An 18,927-nucleotide genomic window follows, 5' to 3' on the forward strand; every position below is an offset into this window, starting at 1 on the left:
TCTCTGCATTATCCTGTCTGAAACATAGACAACCAGCCTTTTTGGGGGACTTGAATGAATTAGTATCATTGTAAACCTACAATATTTGAGAAATCACAGATTTGGAATGACCAACTTCTCTTGCGATGGCTGAAAGTGTCATCACTTTGGCCTTCATCTGGAGTTTCAGTCACCGTAGAGCAGCCCACCACTTTACAATCTCATTCAAAATTGGAGGAATGCTGCTAGTTAAATAGGGGTTGTCATGTCATTTAAAAACAAATAGTCCCAGGAGCCAGATTAATACCAATAACTCAGAGGTTTCTATAAGTGTTCACCAATTTTGATCAGAGTTCTTTTCTGAATATCTCATTTAAGTTATACTGTGCTTCAAAATACAATTAATTTATAAAATATGCTTAAAAAACTGCCATTCTTCAAATAGGACTAAGCAGTGACCTTGCAATTTTGGAAATGATAGGTTGTTCTCTCATTTTGATCTCCATATATACACAAACTGCATATATGAATTGAAGGAGAATATTTAAGTTTAGAGAGAGAGACTGTTATACATTAAAGGATTAGTTCACTTCCAGAACAAATTTACAGATAATGTACTCACCCCCTTGTCATCCAAAATGTTCATGTCTTTCTTTTTCAGTGGTAAAAAAAATTGTTTTTTGAGAAAAACATTTCAGGATTTCTCTCCATATAATGGATATGTATGTGCCCCCAAGTTTGAATTTCCAAAATGCAGTTTAAAGACAGCTTCAAAGGGCTCTAAACGATCGCAACCGAGGAAGTAGGGTGTTATCTAGCGAAACAATGGGCTATTTGAAAAACAAATTGACAATTTATATACTTTTTAACCTCAAATGCTCGTCTTGTCTCATCTCTGCGATACGCATGTGTAGTCTGTGAGATCCGGGTCAATACAGTTAGGGTAAATAAAAAAAAAACTCCCATCTTGTTTTCACCTTCAACTTCAAAATCATCCTACATCACTGCAGAAGTACCGACCCAATGTTTACAAAGTGAACATACAAAGATCATCAAAACAGCCTTTACAAAAAACGATAAAACAGCGTTGTAGGACGATTTTGAAGAAGCTTTTCGACATACCCTAACTGTATTGACCCGGATTACACAGACTACGCATGCGTAAATAACCGATCGTTTCACTAGATAACACCCTTCTTCCTCGGCTGGGTTTAGAGCCCTTTAAAGCTGCATTTAAACTGCATTTTGGAAGTTCAAACTTGGGGGCATCATACATATCCATTATATGGAGAGAAATCCTGAAATGTTTTCCTCAAAAAACAATTTCTTTATGACTGAAGAAAGAAAGACATAAGCATCTTTGATGACAAGGGGGTGAGTGCATTATCTCTGGAAGTGAACTAATCCTTTAATTAGACGAGGACCACCACTATTATATATATCATTGTGCTATTATGTTATTATATTTAAATATTATATTACTATATTTATATTTGATTGGTTTTTAATAGTAAAAAATAACAATTGAATATGTGAAAAATCCATGTAATGTCCATGACACAGTAACACTATTTTTGTAGTACAGAATAAAAAATGTAGACCTGGAAAATCTATATTTGTCCACGTTTACAAAATGGTGCAAGTAATCAGGACGTAAATGTAATATTAAATCATTCTGTAATATCTTTCATAACACAGTTGAGAAACTATGTGCAAATGTTTAGTAGAAGTTTAAATTTCTGTGCCAATGAGATGAAAAACTCTCGTTTAGATTAAACACGGCTAATTAATACATACACTAGTGTGCATACATAAATATGAAATATAAACATCTTTCAACTATATATAATCAGTTGAGAGGGATGTAAAGAAAATGAGCACAAAACCAATTTGGTTTAAATTCTTGTCATTAGTCTCTTACCTTTTAGTCCTGCATTCTCTACATGCAGAGGATTTTTTTAAACAGTCATATATATCTTCAAAAGCTATAAATGTCATGAGAAGAAAAAAACACTCTTAAATTCCATATGTTTTTTTTCTAGTTCCCAGGAGGATAACATGAACAAATCCAACACAGATGAAATACAAGCAGGTCCAATATCAGCTCAGTTTAGATAATCTTGCTTACAGAACCAAACGCTCGACTGCATCCGCAGCAACACTAAACAAAAGCCTTCGTCAACACGATACAGTAATCTGAAGGAAAACAAGATCTTTCTTGTTTAAGATTTAGCCTAACATTTGTTCAGGAAAAATAAACGACAAAGGTACAAATGCTTTTTTGGGGTTATACCAAATTCAGCACTGCGCTGAATCAATCATTCTTTGGGTCTCGAGGCCAGCGATCAATCACCATTTGTTTCTACGCCCCAATGGATCTATATTAATTCAAAACAGTTGACAGTTAATTACAGTCACACAGTTCATGATCTCCACAATAGCCCTTAAATACAGAGGAAAAACATAAGATGCCAAGACAAAGAAAACGCTGGATTTGGGTGCAGAAAATATTGTGAACACACATCCTAGTATCACTGCTTTATCCATCTGGATTCACTCTGTCAGCTACAATGAGCTCATGCCTGTGTGTGTTTCACCAGCTCAACACTATCCGCAGAAAAAACAGCTCTGAGAATGCAGAAAGAACACTTAAGCCTAACATTTACAATCACCTCAGTGTTAACGCAGCCACAGGAATCTGGCCCAATCCCTTTAAAAAAAACACTAGACTCTCTTCAAAGACTAAAATGGGGTGTATCATATGACTACACTAAGACAAGACTCTTATAGCACAAAGATAAGAGTGTCAGAGCAATCAGGAAGGACAGTGAAGCTAAAAAAAGTGAAGGTTTTCTCTCACTACTGTCCATTTCCTCATTGAAAAATCTGATTTCAGAGTTCACTGCTGCCAAGCTTGCAGGACAGTGCTCTGCGGTTCTTTTCAGAGAGATTGGCAGTATTGTCTAGCGGACTGCCAAAATCTATAGTGAAACACCGTGAGCTGGAGGAAACAGCCCATTGTAAATTTAATTTCCCTTCACTGTATGACTAGCAGTGTGACATTCCATCACCAGCCAAAGCCATGCGAGCTTCAAGGAAACTTGTCTACCCACAAAAAAGAAAAAGAAAACAAGCAGTATTTTTTTTTTCATGACTCCAGAACTTTTTTTTTTAAAAGTAACATTTTTCAAACAGCGGGAGAGAGTATAGGATCAATGATTCAGTTTTAATTTAAGACTCACCAGTGTACATGAGAAACTGGAAATACAATGGACTTTCTACTGGCAGCAGGACCACAAGGTCAGATTTCACTTATTCTCTGGGGTATTATGCCACCTGCAGGTGAAGAGAAGCACTGCACTAAAAAAAGCTGAGATCAAATGGTTAGACAACAGTGAAGAGTTAACTTGTTTAAATATTTCTATTTGTCTTATATTCATTAATTCATTATAAACATATACATACACACAAACACACATTACTGTGCAAAAGTTTTAGGCCACTAGTATTTACACCAACAAAAATGGTTTTAAATCAGTTTTTTCTATCTTCGCTCTAGTGTGTCAGTAGGAAATATCAGTTTACATTTCCAAACACTTGCACGAGGAGTCTGACAAAAGCCAGTGCTCCACACAGAGATCTGATCTCATCATCATCCAGTCTGTCTGGAATGACATGAAGAAACAGAACAAACTGTGACAGACTAAATCCAGAAGAACTGTGACATCTCCAAGATGCTTTAAGAGACTACCTGCAAAGCTACCTGAAAAACTATGCGCAAATGAACCTATGGCAGAATCTGCTTTAAACGCAATGGATGGTTACACCAAAGTTAATTGATAAAGAAAACCTATTAATGACATTATTTTTGACAGCATCCTCATTTTACAGCATTTTTACACTAGTAAACTTTTACCAGTACTGTAGCTTTGCAGCTAGGTTCCTTGAAGCATCTTAGAGACGTTGCCAAAGTTCTTCTGGCACAATATGATTAAAACATAATTTTGAAATACTGTGTATTGTGAAATAATATGGTTGACTTTAATATTGTATTTTAATGCAAGTTTAAATCTTAACAGAATTTATCTCCAAGATGGCAAAGTTCAATTTCCAGCAGCCATTAATCCAGTCTTTAGGCTCACATGATCTGTCAAAAATATTCTAATATGATGATTTGCTGCACAAGAAACATGGACAGCTGCGTTGCTTCAGATTTTTGTGGAAACTGATACCTTCAAGATTCTTGGACAAAATGTTCAAAAGAACATTTTTTTTCCTGAAATAATTTATAACAACTGTCATGTGATAGTTTACAGGTTTAGCTCACATACACAAATCCCAAATAAATTACCCACCCACCAACCATTTCATCCAAATGTTTGATTTTCTTCAGTCAAAAAGGATGAAAACATTACAGGATTTTTCTCCATACAATGGACTTCAATGGGAGCCAATAGGTTGAAGTTCCAAATTGCAGTTTAAATGCAGCTTCAAAGGCTCTATACAATCCCAGCTGAGGAATAAGGGCCTTATGTAGTGGAAAGATCTGTCAAAATCTTATATACTTTAACTACAACTGCTCGTCTTGCACGCATTACGTAGTCACGTGTGACATGTAGAAGTATTGACCTAGTTTCTAACCAAGCAAATTTGTTTTTCACCCTCCCTACCTTTCTTGTCCGAAGAACAGACGAAGAACCAAACACGCAAAACACAACTCTTACTCCTCAGCTGGGATCGTGTAGAGTCCTTTAAAGTTAGACGAAAACCGCAGTTCGAACCTTCAACTCATTTGCTCCCATTGAAATCCACTATACGGAGAAAAATCCTGGAATGTTTCTCAAAAACCTTAATTTCTTCTCAACTGAAGACAGACATTAACATTTTGGATGAGATGGAAGCAGGTAAATATCTAATCCTTTGCGGAATACCGCATTTACTGACCCCTAACTTTTAATATACTTCTTATTTCCTCAAATCTACGCAAATGGACAGATACATCCAGCCCAGAGTTTGATTTATACTACAGAAAACCCTATTTCAGTTCAAAGTCACTGTCACTTTGCTTAATTCCTTATAACTCTTCTGGCTAATAAAGTAATTGCAGAAACTTAAGTCTACATTATGATTTTAATACGCCTAAATGCTTAAGTGTTCACTCAGAATGAATATGCCTTTAACAGTAAGCTTTATTTTAGAACAAACTACCGCTCCATCCTCCAAAACAGTGCATCCAAACAAGTGCAGAAGTTATAGAACGATACACAAGATGACAATTACAGCAACTGCAAAGAACCAACTTTGTGCATTCTTTATTTTTGATTATTTCAAGTGCACATCACCCAGTTACCAACATGGGTTGAAGAACAGTTTAATCTTCACTCTCTACCTCCAGAGGAGCTCTAGGCCAGTGCAGGGAAATCTTCTGGATCATCTGGGTTCGGAGCCTTATAAAACAAGAAAACATGATTTAACCCCAAACCACAAACTTTCTCTTTCTCAATAGTCTTTGCACACAGTTCTCAATTTTCGCACATTATGAAATAAATACGACCTCATGTTGTGTCAACCACATTTACACTCCCTCAGAAACTTTCATCTGTCAAATTGGATCTGAATTTCGCATCTGTAGCAAGCATTTTGATGACAAAAAATGCATACGAAAATTTGGGACTCAGTGTGCAAGGACCTTAACTTACGGATTCAAGTTTTTGAGGAGATCTTGTGGATGGCATAGACTGAGACCCACGGCCACGACCACCTCGCCCTCCTCTTCCACCACGAGAGGGCCGAGCCAGGCTGCCAAAGTTGATCTCCAGTTGACAAGTGATGTCATTAGCCGGGCGGCGGAAAACCACATCCTCTTCATCCAAGCCATGCTGTTTCTAGAACAAGAACAGCAGTCATAAGAGTAAATCTGTATCCAACAGACTTAAGAACAACAGTGATAAGACAAGACTCCTCACCTCAACCAGTTTGGACTTGTGGATGACCACGGCCTTGGACGGCACTGAGGTGTCTGCCTTACGGATATTCAACTCTACTTTGGGCCTGCTTTGCTCCTGTAAGGCTTTCCACTCATCCAGAGTCATCTCTAGGGCAACCTCAATCACTTCCTCAGTCTCAGATGGTCTGAAAGAGTAATAAGGAGCAGCAATCGTAAATTTACCTCCATTATGAATTATAAAAGGAAGCTTGAGTTCACAAAGTCAGCAAATAATCATATTCACTGTCAAGCATCATCTGCATTACAAGATATTTCTTGCAGCTGTGAGAAGCAGACCTGTTTTCTCCATCAGTTTCAACTGCCTCCTGGGTCTCCTCACTTTCAACAACTTCTTCACTAGGTGACCCCACTTCAATTTCACTACAAGGCAGGAGGAAAATGACAACCGTTTTAAAAGGAAAAAAAAAAAAAAAAAAAAAAAAAACAAAGTCAGAAAATTTCAATCTGACATTATATAAAATGTGAAATGTCACCTCATATGGTCTCTCACTGATCCCCAGTTGCGAGATCCACTGCCGCTGCGCTTCTCTTCTGATCGCACACTCCTGATTTAAAAGCAACGTCTTATTAGATGACCGCATGCACAAAACATTCTAAGCTCAAACATATTTGTTTTCAGACTTTAAACCAGTAGTTTCTAGAAAAATGAAAAAAAAAAAAAAAAAAAAAATTCACCATTTATCACTTAAAATATCCTACATTATTTCTGGAAAAAAAAATTATATATAGAATTGATAAAATTACATTTATATAGCATTCTATAAACTTTATTGCAGACCTTTGGCAATTCTCAGGTATAGGAACAGTAAGATTTTTAAATGTTTTAAGAAGTCTCTTCTGCTCAACAAGCCTGTATTATTTATTTGATCCACAGTAGAGCAAACGCAGTAAAATTCTGAAATAGTTTTACCATTTAAAATATCTTTGCTATCTGAATACATTTTAAAATGCAATTTAGTTCTGTGATTTCAAAGCTGAATTTTTAGCATCATTACTCCAGTCACATGATCCTTCAGAAGTCACTCTAAAATTTTGATTTGCTGCTCAAAAACATTATTATTATTATTATTATTATTATTATTATTAAAAACAGCAGATCAGAATCTCTCAGGTTTCTTTGAGAGGGGGGGAAGAGAAAAAATAAATAAATAAATAAATAAATACACTTTAGTAGAACAGCATTTATCTGAGACAGAAATCTTTTGTTACAATCAATTTCTTTATCAATTTAAAGCATCCTTGCTACATAAAATTATATACACAGTAATCAACATTTGAAGCGGATCAAAACCATCAAAGTTGTCCTAAAACCAAAATAAAAAGCCATTTTTGTCTTAGGCGCTTGGATGAACTTTTGTGATCCACTTGTTCCAAATGTTGACTACTGTATAAAAATCTCCAGGCTTTTGAATGGTATAAGCGCATAACGTTGAAAAAGCTTTTTATTCCAGATAAATGCTGATCTTTAGATCCTTCTATTAATCAAAGAACCCTGAAGAGGAGAGGGGGAAGGGAAAAAAAAAAAAAAAAAAAACTGTTTTAAATAGATGATAAAAAGTTTCTTGAACAGCAAATCAGCTTAGAATGATTTCTGAAGGACCGTGTGACAATGAAGACAGGAGTAATGTTGAAAATTTAGTTTGGTAACAGGAAAAAAATAATTTTTTAAATGTACAGAAATAGAAAGGAGTTATTTTAAATAGTAAAAATATTTCACAATATTGTTTTTGCTGTATTTTGGATCAAACAAATGCAGTCTTGGCAAGCAGAACAGATTTATAAATGAATACAATAAATATATACACAGATATATATATATATATATACACACACACACACACACACACACACACCTTACCGCTCAAACTTTTGACTGGTAGCGTTTATTTTTGTTTTATAATTAAAACAAAATGTTTTGATATTTCAGTGTTTACGTCTGTATAATTGTGTTTAATTACATTATTTGTATATAATTTAGAAGTAAAACCCAGTATAAAATACAGGCCCTTTTTACCACCGAATTAGACTCTTAACATGACAGTAATGAGTCACAACTCACGTTCGGTCACTGCCACTATGTCTCTCAAACTCTCTCTTTCCCCTCTGGTCAAATCCATCACTGGATCTTGGATATCCTGGGCCTCGGGCTCCTCGTCCTCTTCCTGTACCTCTTCCTCTGACAGGCCTGTCCAGCACATCCACAGGCCTACGCACAGATGAAGATAGATGGAGTGGCGTGCAAAATAAATTCAGGAAGATGAATAAAAAATAAAGACATGTATTAACAGATAATGAGAGACATTTACCTCTCGACAGAGAAACTGAGTGGGGTTTCGGCATCGCTGAATTTGCGCTCAAAAGTCACACGTCTCTCTATGCGCTCCTCAACTTCTCCGCGAGCAAGACGGACTTGGCCTAAACAGAGATGTGGAGCAAATACACGACAGAAACAAATTTAAACCTCAACGACCAGGACATATTAAACTCATTACATTCAACTCATAAAATCTTCCAGGGGTTAACGTTAATTAAATTAGTCGATAGTTTATTAAAAGAAAGGCTTGTTGCGTCGAATAAACTCAACCCGTCCTTCACTTACCTTGTCCTCCCCCACCTGCTGCACCAGCGGTTTTCCTGTCCCTCTGAGTCTCTTTCTTCCCAGGTTTAGTCGTGGCTGGAGTTTTCTTTGGCTCTTCTTTCTTCTTCTTCTGTTTCTTTTCTATCCCTGCCGCGTATAAGAGGTCGAAAGGGTCGGATTCATCGTCCAGCAGCTGGCCGAAACGATTCGCAACGGCGCATCCATATCCCTCATCAGGCATCTCCTCTAACTCCTTCATCTTTAGCAATTATCGCAGGGTAAATGAAATACTCGAGTTGCTATCATCGAAGGACTACAAATACAGCAGAACTAAGTTCTGTTTGTCTGGCGTTAACCAGTACCCAAAGATTGAAATCCAGTTTGTGAGCACAATGTAACCGTCAAGCGTGACACTCAAGTAATTGAATTCAGGTTCATATATAAGCAATTAGTCTCCGCCCCGGAAGTCAACTTAGTTTACAGAACGTGCTCATTAATATTAATTACGCACTCAAACGTAAATTGGATTATTTCTGACCTATTTTATTGGTCATTTTTGTGACTGGAAATGTGAATTAGACTAAAACTATAAACCTATTATCATTCTGTCATAAAGTGGGTACAATTTCTGTTTACATGCACGAATTTTCCTCATCACTATACATTTCATAAAATAACGATGTGCAAAACAACTATAATAACTCAAAAGTTATGGGAAATAAATTAAATCAGGCAAACTTTAGAGATAACCAAAGGAATGTTTAATTTACACCAGTCAAAAGTTTTTGAACAGCAAGATTTGTTTTTTTTTTAATCTGCTCACAAAGCCTGCATTTATTTGATTCAAAGTACAGCAAAAATTCTAAATATTTTTAATACTTAAAATAACTGCTTTGTATTTGAATATATTAAAAAAAAATGTAATTTATTCCTGTGGTCAAAGCTAAATTTTCAGCATCATTACTCCACTCTTCAGTGTCACATGATCCTTCAGCAATCATTGTAATATGATGATATGCTGTTCAAGAAACATTTACTATTTTTATTATTATTATTATTAGTGCTGCTGGGCAACGATTAATCGCATCCAAAATAAAAGTTTTTGAGAAGATAATATATGTGTGGGTACAGTGTATATTTATTATGTATATATAAAGATGCATACAGTAGCTTATATATTTTGAAAGTATTTACATGCGTAGATTTATATTATATATAAATATATTTAAAATATAAACAACATATTTTTCTTAAATATATACATGCATGTATGTGTATTTATATATACATAATAAATATACACAGTACACATACATATATAAATATGTACACAAAAACTTTTATTTTGGATGAGATTAATCACAATTAATGATTGCCCAAAGCTAATTATTATCAATATTTAAAACAGTTAAGTACATTTTTCAGGATTATTTGATAAAAAAAAATCCAGTTTGTTTTTTTTTTATAAAAAGCTTTGTAACATTATAGACTACACCATTATATGTATGTGTGTGTGTGTGTGTGTAGTAAAGAAATTATAGAAATTAATAGTTTTAACAAGGATGCTTTAAATTGATCAAAAATGATGATAAAGACATTTATAATGTTACAAAAGATTTCTATTTCAGATAAATGCTGTTCTTCTGAACTTTCTATTCATCAAATAAACCTGAAACTCAGCTTTTTTTGAACAATAACAACAATTTTGGAACAGCAAATCAGAATATTAGAATGATTTCTGAAGGATCATATCGCTGGATTAATGACGCAAAAAATTCAGCTTTGAAATCACAGGAATAAATTAAACTTTAAAATATATTCAAACAAAAAAAAGTTACTTTTAATAGTAATAATTTTTCAAATTTGTATTGTTTTGCTGTAAAAACAAAAAGGAATGGAAAAGAAGACATTAGTGGTTCTTCATGATGTTTTTATTGCATCACACACAAGCATTGACTCCCAGTCTTGGTTTGAAAATATAATTGTTTACACAATTAGAAATACAGAATCATACACTCTTATTTCATCCATCTTACCAAATAAGACTACAGATCATTAGCTATGAACATAATGCTATGCATTACATAAATCGATTTCAAACAGCCCTGAAAAAAGATGCAGTGTTCAATTCAGTGTAACCTTTGGTTTTGCAAATACATAAGAATTTACATGGTGTATTTACATTTATGTTGTTTAAGATTTCTGTGATCCACAAACTTCTTCCCACAGCTCTCACAACTGAACGACTTCAGACCGGTGTGCACTCGCTGATGGGTCCTCAGATGCACCGCCTGATTGAACGTCTTGCCACAAACGTCACAACCAAAAGGCCTCTCCCCAGTATGAATTCTCATGTGCATCTGAATACTGCTCGAATACCCGAACCTCTTTCCACAAACCTCACAACTATATGGTTTTTCCTTTGTGTGAACCCTTTGGTGTACCGTAAGGGCGGCTTGTGAGTAAAACTTCTTTTGACAATGATCGCAACTGAACTTCTTCAACAAAGGACTGACCAGTCGCTCATGATGCTTCTCTCCTGTATGTACAAGCATGTGCTGATTAAGAGAACTGGGGAATATGAAGGCCTTGTTACAGATTGAACACACACAATCTCTCCTTCCTGCGTGGATGATTCGTTTGTGCCTTTTCATGTAGTCCGAACTGGTAAATCCCTTTCCGCAAACGTCACAAAGAAATGGTTTGCTTGAAGTGTGTTTGTGCATGTGCATTTTCAGGGCGTACGCTGTGGTGTATCTTTTTAAACATATCGGGCAACCGTAAAGCTTCACTCCTGTGTGGCCGGCTTTGTGTCTGTTGAGGTTTCCAGAAGTGGCGAACTTCTTATCGCACACGTCGCAGGCATATCGCTTCTCCCTCGTATGAACGAGCATATGCGCTTGCAAATGCTTCCGAGCGCTGAAACGCTTATCGCAGATTTCACACGGATAATCGTAGGTTTTCTCAATGTGGCTCTTCTGGTGATTTTTCAAATATCGTTCACAGCTATAAAAAGCGCCACAGATTTCGCAACAGTAGGGTTTCTCCCCAGTGTGCAGAGTTTGGTGATCAAGCATGTTTTGTTTAATTTTAAACTGCTTGTCACATACGGGACAGCTGTAGAGAGTTTCAACCGCTTTGCATCTGTGTCTGCCGAACGAACGCTTGCCGGGAAAAACCTTCTGGCAGTTTGGACAGGTAACCGTCTTTTCTGCTGTATGAAGGCGTTTGTGTTTTTCCAGGGAGGCTTGAAATACAAAAGACTTGGAGCATATATCACATTTGAATAGTTGAGCTCCAGTGTGCATCGCTGCGTGTCTGATGAGGCAGCTTCTCATAGTAAAGCGCTTATCGCAATGTGAACATTTGTAATGTTTTACATGAGCCCGAACGTGGTTGATGAACTTCCACCTCAGTTCAAAACACTTCCCACAGGTTTTGCATCGGAACAAACCATCATTTGATTGCTTTATCATATCCGTGTTAGGTGTGGTGTCTTGTTGGTTGTCTGTGTTTTCAATGGTAATGTTTAAACCTTGCACAAGAGATTCGGCCGTGTACTGACCGGTTTCCAAAACAGCACAAGATACGTCTTCACTGTCCAAGGTATTTTGAAGAATTTCTGTAAGGAGAAGAACACAGAGTATGTTTAAGAAAAACAAACTGACAAATGTAATTGAAATATGTGACCCTGGACCACAAAACCAGTCTTAAGTAGCACGGGTGTATTTGTAGCAATATCCAACAATACATTGTATGGGTCAAATATATCAATTTTTCTTTTATGCCGAGTAAAGATCATGTTCCATGAAAATATTTTATGCATTTCCCACTGTAAATATATCAAAACTTAATTTTTGATTAATAATATCCTAAGAACTTCAGTTGGACAACTTCAGAGGCGATTTCCTCAATAGTTTCCTCAATAGTAGTTTTTTTTGGCACCCTCAGATTGCAGATTTGCAAATAGTTGCATCTTGGTCAAATATTGTCCTATCCTAACAATACACCAATGGAAAACTTATTTATTCAGCTTTCAATGATGTATACATTTCAATTTCGAAAAATCCATTCTGACTGGTTTTGTGGTCCTGGGTTTTTACGCATTAAGGGTGCCTCCAGTAATTTGTCATTAATTGCATTTTGCATAAAATAATAATAAAAGACAAATTCATATCTTTAAATAAATAATAAACGCATGTACATTCACATGCCATGGATATATGACAGTTTTACATACACTACCATTTACTTTTTTTTAATACTTTTATTTAATAAGGCCACATAAAATTTGCCAGATAATCTGGCAATGAATACATTCATAATGTTATAAAAAATTCTACTTGAAATAAATGCTGTTCTTCTAAACTTTAAATTTACCAAAAAAATCAGCATAGTAAAATGATTTTTGAAGGCTATTGTGACACTAAAGATTGGAGTAATGATTCTGGAAATTCAGCGTTGCCATGGCAGGAATAAACTACAATTAAAAAAATATATTAAAAAAATAGAAAATTAAAAAATAGAAAATTAAATTGTAATAATATTTTACAATATTTCTGTGTTTTTTTTAACAGCATTTTTTTTATCACAGAAATGCAGCCTTAGTGAGCATAACATCTTAAAAAAACATTTCAATGGTTATTAGTATTTATTCAATATTATTAAAGTGATAGTTCACCCAAAAATTCTGTCATTAATTGCTCACCCTCATGTCATTCCAAACCTGTAAGACCTTTGCTCATCTTCAAAACAATCCGAGAGAAATCCGAGAGCTTTCTGAACGTGCATAGAAAGCAATGCAACTACCACATTCAAGGCCCAGAAAGGTAGCAAGAACATTGGTAAAATAGTCCTTTCGTGAACATACATGAAACCGTGAAGTGAAGAAATTGTTGCATAAAGTACTTATTTTTGTTTTCTTTGTGCACAAAAAGTATTCTTGTAGCTTCATACAATTACAGTTGAACCACTGATGTCACATAGACAATTTTAACAATGTCCTTACTACCTTCCTGGGCCTTCAACGTGAGTTGCGTTGCTTTCTATGCAGGGTCAGAAAGCTCTTGGATTTCATCAGAATTATCTTAAAAGTGTTCTCAAGACGAACGAAGGTCTTACGGGTTTGGAATGACATGTAATGTCAGAATCTTCATTTTTGGGTGAACTCTCCCTTTAAGCACTGCATTTGAAATCATCCTACCTTGAGTGGTGACCTCTAGTGTTTCCAGGGATGTACTGACAGTATCACAGGTTTCGAGCTGCACAATGAATTCTTCTTCATTCAGAGTGGCTTCGAACTCAATACTCAAATCCGGCGTTGTGTGAAATCTCTGGTGTTTCATCAAGCATTTCATCATTTTGAAACTATTCCCACATGTCAAACAATTGAAAGGTCTTTCTTTGTGTAAAGCATTGTGAATGTTTAACAGGGCCACGTCATTGAAAGATACTCCACAGGACTCGCAAATTACAGGCTCCTGTCTCTCCTCAGCAGCTACATTTGTGCTTGTGGAAGGCTGGCTTTCACTCAAACTTAAACTGCCTGCCAGAATATCTGTGGGTGCAGATGACAGCTGTTGGTACTGATTTGCTGCTTGTGAAGAGTTTTCGTGATGCTCCGATTCCATTTCATAATCCTTGTTCTGCTCAGGCTCAAGTAGCACATTATTTTTTGGCTCAGATGTGACTGCTTGACCCTCTGTGAGAATACAATATGGAAAAAAATTATGTTTTGTTAAAAAAATGTTGTTTTGTTAATATGTTTGTTTAATTAAGGGTCTCTAAATGTTTAAAAATTAATCAGACACCAGATATAATGTTTGATATTTTTTTACTAGTTGGTGCAGGACACTATAGTTCATTTATGTAAGTGAGGAGGATAGCAAAATAAAGTGAACGGTGACATATTATACCCAAACATTCTTCATACAGTGGACCAGTAAAACTGATAAAAATTTGGGACCAAAATTTTGATTTGACACTTTGACCTGACCATGTTTTGTTACATACCTTTCTATCAATCAAAGTTATCTGACATTATTACTATTACTTAAATGTTTGTTTTCTGCCTGACAATTCAAGGATTATCATGTGTCTTGTCACCTTTCTATGATATAAATGAATAAATAAAAACACCCTTGAAAAAAGTTGTCTGACATTATCACAATGAATTTGTTCTCTGACACAGTTTAACTCTTGAGTTCTTGTCATATTTTATCACCATCTTTTAAACTATAGCGAATAAATTGTGAAAATTTGAGAAATTGTAAAGGTGTCTGAATAATTTTTGGTTTGACTGTAATTCATTTGTGATTATAAAGATGAATTTGTTCTGACATGGTTTAACTCTGAGTTCTTGTCATTTTATTACCATTTTCTAAACCATAGCAAATAAACTGAAAATTTGAGAAATGTTGAAGGTTTCTGAATACATTTTTTGACTGTATATGGAGTATAAATAAAAGAGATGAATAAATTACCTTTACCGCATTTTCTGATCAGGTTGCACACTATTTTTGTCTTGTTTTTCAGTGCAAATGTCTAAAGATACATTAACTAGGAAAATTACATAGGTCTTGTTTTCTTTAGTTTCAGTGAGTTTACTGTTATCTGCCAATGGGCTCAGAAAAATCAACTTAATTAAAAGGGAAAACAAGTTTTCATATACAGCACTGACAGATCTTTTTCTTGTTTAAGCATAAACTCACTTAATTTTGATCAATTTTCTGTATCTTTTCTTTTCTGTAACTGCTTCTTTATTTAAGGATGATGTAAAATGTTTAAAAAAGGTGAATTAAGTGTTTTTAAGATCCGAAAAAACTCTAGATGAATAATTGTCAAACAAAGAACTAACTATAAATATCTTACTTTGTAAGCTTACTTAAAGTGACAGATCACCAAAAAATGAAATTTTCATAATTTACTCGCCCTAGTTTTTTTTTCTTCTTTTGAACATAAAAGCAGATATTTTGAAGAATGTGAATAACCAAACAGTTGCTGGTCCACAATGAAAAAAACACCAAGGAAGTCAATGAGGACCAATTGTTTGGTTACCCACATTATTCAAAATATCTAATAAACTCATACAAGTTTAGAACAATTTGTGAGTAAATGATGACAGAATTTTCATTTTTTTTAGTGAAATATCCCTTTAACAAAATAAATATATACGTGCACAGCCAAGTTATACACTACCAGTCAAAAGTTTTTGAACAGTAAGATTGAGTTTTTGCTAAAATTCGAAAAATTCAGTTTTGAAATCACAGAATAAATTACATTTTAAAACAGATTTGAATAGAAAACAGCTATTTTAAATAATAAAAATATTTCAACATTATTACTGTTTTTTGATGTACTTTGGATCAAATAAATGCAGGCTTGGTGAGCAAAAGAGAGTTTAACTCTTGAATTCTTGTCATATTTTATTACTATCTTTTAAACTATAGCGAATAAACTGTGAAAATTTGAGAAATTGTAAAAAATTTTAAAATTTGTGAAAATTGAGGAGGTGTCTGAATAAATTTGGTGAGCAAAAGAGACACCTTAAAAAAAAAAATTGTACTGTTCAAAAAGGTTTGACTGGTAGTGTACACCGAATATTTAAGTGTTTGCTCAGTGGTTTGTTTTCAAGTTGTTGATTAAGCATAGAAATGTACCATTCAGATTGTCTTGTTTCGAGAGCTGGGACTTTGCTGTAGCTTCCAGTACTTGAGCTGAGATGCGATCATGAATCAGTTTCACCATCGTCTCTACTGTGGCTTTACTCAACAGCTCCATGAAATCAGTAAACTCCTTCTGAAATACAAAAAAGATCATTAGAGGTTTAGTTCATTGTATGCACATTACAATTTCCTGTATGTGAAAAACAGGTTTGATTATAACCAAATTCAATTATATTATCTCTATAATTTTGTGTTCTATCAGAACTGAAGACTTACAATAATTACTTTGCACAAACAAAATATTTAACTTCTTCAGATGATACATGACAATTTATCTGTGCCAATAATCATTTTACAGATTCCTAAAGAATTACAATGTTTTCTTTTTCGTTTTAATGTGATCTGACTAGAACAAGCACAAAAGATAAACATGTTTAAAGGTATTCAACTGTTTGAGCATGATCTGCTTTCATTTCCTCAAATGTGAAGTACCAATCGCTTAATGGGTTAACACCAGCAACTACAAAAATAATCTCACATATTATATAAATCGCAAACTCTATCATTCGTTTGAATGAATAAGATTACAGGATGTTTTCTGCAGGATTGTCAATTTGTCATTACATTTTTGCACTGGAGACAAAACCATATTTTGTATTAACGCAGTATTGATTTTGTCTTGCTAGCTACCATCAGGAGGAAAATAATGTAAAACACCAAATAATTTCCTTACAATTTTTTGTGATGGAGGTGACGATTGTTATGATACAAAATTTAAAACCTTGCCAAACAAATACAGCAAGGGCTTTTTTTTGGACAGCTGAAAGTGGAGACACAGCTGTTTAAATTCATAAACAAGGCATATTAAAAATGTCATCTTTCTGTCAGAATAGAGTAGTTTTGTTTCTTTATATGATACATATTCATATGTTTGTTATATGTCAAAAACTACTTAGATTTGTGTCGAAAATGGTATAATCTCTGGTTGAAACTGCTAACGTTACAGTCGTGGGAAATGTTTCTGTAAGAATCAGTGCAAACTGACTTGAAAAACAAGTTGTAATCTAAAATATTACAAAATAATCATGGATAAACATTTAATCAACAATTATTAGGTTTCAAGGTTAACACGTTTATTGCATTTATAATATAAACACAATCAACATGGACTTCTAAATATATCCTTTACAGTGTGCACTCTTTACATGAAAGCTGTAAAATACAGCTGTCAGCCAACATTGAGAAGCCTCTCATGAACAGGAATGGACACTGCATTCGTTCCTCTACTCTAGAACTTACAGTTTTGGCTTGATTCGCCTGTTTAAGTCTGTTTTTGTTCACTGCAGTCCCCTTGTTGCGCTTCCACTCCTCAGATAAGACAGTCGTGAAGTCAGAGAGATGTTTGCTTAACTCCGACACGACACTTTCAACTAACACCCCCATAACGGAGGACAGTAACTCGTGAATTACTGCCGTCATGCTCAAGGATGATTACTCGGCACTTTCCTCTCCAAAAATATACTTACTACCTCATTACATACACAATTACAGGTAAAAATATTCCCTTGCTAGCTTTTGCTTGTTAGTGGCGGGTGAACAAACGGAAGGTGTTTTTTCGATAACTAAAATTTCGAATGGAGTGTGTTCTGGTAAAGCTGTGCTGACACCTACAGGACTGGAGTGATTAGTACTTCCTGCGAAATATCAATTTCAGGAGGGGTTTCACTTATTTTTTCAGGCGAAACCCGTTAAGTTGTCTTCTCTCTTGGATTTGTATAAATTAATTTAATTTTTAATGTACTACTGAATGCATTGTTCTGCTAACTGTCCTGTCTAAACTACGTGTGGAAGCTGCTAAATCATAGAGAAGGACTTAGTAAGCAGGAAAGGGCGCAATATTTTGACAAACTAAAGTTAATAGGTGGTAAAGATAAAGATAATAGCCTAATATTTCACCTACTGGACTGGAAATAATAAGAACAAACAAATGTTGTCAAGATTCTTGCCCTGGAAATCCTGGTTCAGTTTGGCCAACCACAACCACCTTTTGTTTTTTGCACTCTTCTCCTTGGTTTGTTATAACTTTTGGTAGTCTATATTACTCACACAAAGAAAATTCTGGTCCGACCAATTAGTACAGCCCAAAACATGATAAAAATTGAACATTTTCATTAGCAATAATCCGCAAAATATGCAAGTTTCATTCGGTTCAGTGGCATTATTTTATATCTTAAAAATGTTTTGTAAAAATATTAATATATTGGCGGCACTGAACGTAAACAATGCCACTGAGCCGAACAAAACTTGCATATTTTGCTGATTATTGCTTCTGAAAATGGTCAATAGTGTTGTGTTTTGGGCTGTACTAATCAGTCGGACCGGAAGAAACACTTGGAGTACTATAGACTGACAAAAGTTATAAGAAATCAAGGAGAAGAGTGTGAAAAAATGTCTTGAGGAACAAAAGGTGTTTGTGGTTGGTCAAACTGAACCAGGAATTCCAGGGCATGAATCTTGACAATATTTGTGTTTGTTCTTATCATATACAGTCAGGTAGGTGAAATATTTGGCTAATATCTTAATTAATACTGCTGGTACGTATCTTTACCATCTATTAACTTTAGTTTCTCAAAATATTGCGCCCTTTCCTACTTACTAAGTCCATCTCTATATGATTTAGCAGCTTCCACGTTTTGTCC

At 34.9% G+C, this 18,927-nt stretch overlaps 2 protein-coding genes across 2 annotated transcripts; both read right to left on the reverse strand.

The window, feature by feature from the left end:
* Positions 1 to 5,381: 5,381 nt before the first annotated feature.
* LOC141291852 (intracellular hyaluronan-binding protein 4) lies at positions 5,382 to 8,897 on the reverse strand. Its single transcript, XM_073823869.1, has 8 exons — positions 8,586 to 8,897; positions 8,293 to 8,395; positions 8,046 to 8,192; positions 6,460 to 6,531; positions 6,263 to 6,346; positions 5,946 to 6,111; positions 5,679 to 5,864; positions 5,382 to 5,426 (listed from the first exon to the last, which is right to left on the reverse strand). The coding sequence occupies exons 1-8, from the start codon at positions 8,821 to 8,823 to the stop codon at positions 5,382 to 5,384; spliced, it is 1,041 nt and encodes a 346-aa protein (XP_073679970.1). The 5' UTR covers positions 8,824 to 8,897.
* A 1,580-nt stretch (positions 8,898 to 10,477) lies between these two features.
* Positions 10,478 to 17,846, reverse strand: LOC141292862 (uncharacterized). The gene is made up of 4 exons (XM_073824922.1): positions 17,528 to 17,846; positions 16,223 to 16,361; positions 13,768 to 14,265; positions 10,478 to 12,186 (listed from the first exon to the last, which is right to left on the reverse strand). The coding sequence occupies exons 1-4, from the start codon at positions 17,705 to 17,707 to the stop codon at positions 10,730 to 10,732; spliced, it is 2,274 nt and encodes a 757-aa protein (XP_073681023.1). The 5' UTR covers positions 17,708 to 17,846; the 3' UTR covers positions 10,478 to 10,729.
* Positions 17,847 to 18,927: the final 1,081 nt, after the last annotated feature.

The sequence above is a fragment of the Garra rufa genome, chromosome 19 (assembly GCF_049309525.1).
Source record: "Garra rufa chromosome 19, GarRuf1.0, whole genome shotgun sequence".
Taxonomy (NCBI): Eukaryota; Metazoa; Chordata; class Actinopteri; order Cypriniformes; family Cyprinidae; genus Garra; species Garra rufa.

What these genes read in the sequence shown, in the direction of transcription:
- LOC141291852 (XM_073823869.1), bottom strand. Translation starts at nt 8,823, where the DNA reads ATGAAGGAGTTAGAGGAGATGCCTGATGAGGGATATGGATGCGCCGTT. An exon ending in GAAACTGATGGAGAAAACAG is followed by an intron (nt 6,112 to 6,262) that starts GTCTGCTTCTCA and finishes TTACTCTTTCAG; the next exon opens with ACCATCTGAGACTGAGGAAG. An exon ending in CTCCTCAAAAACTTGAATCC is followed by an intron (nt 5,427 to 5,678) that starts GTAAGTTAAGGT and finishes TTGTTTTATAAG; the next exon opens with GCTCCGAACCCAGATGATCC.
- LOC141292862 (XM_073824922.1), bottom strand. Translation starts at nt 17,707, where the DNA reads ATGACGGCAGTAATTCACGAGTTACTGTCCTCCGTTATGGGGGTGTTA. An exon ending in AGGCGAATCAAGCCAAAACT is followed by an intron (nt 16,362 to 17,527) that starts GTAAGTTCTAGA and finishes TTTGTATTTCAG; the next exon opens with AAGGAGTTTACTGATTTCAT. An exon ending in GAAACAAGACAATCTGAATG is followed by an intron (nt 14,266 to 16,222) that starts GTACATTTCTAT and finishes GTATTCTCACAG; the next exon opens with AGGGTCAAGCAGTCACATCT.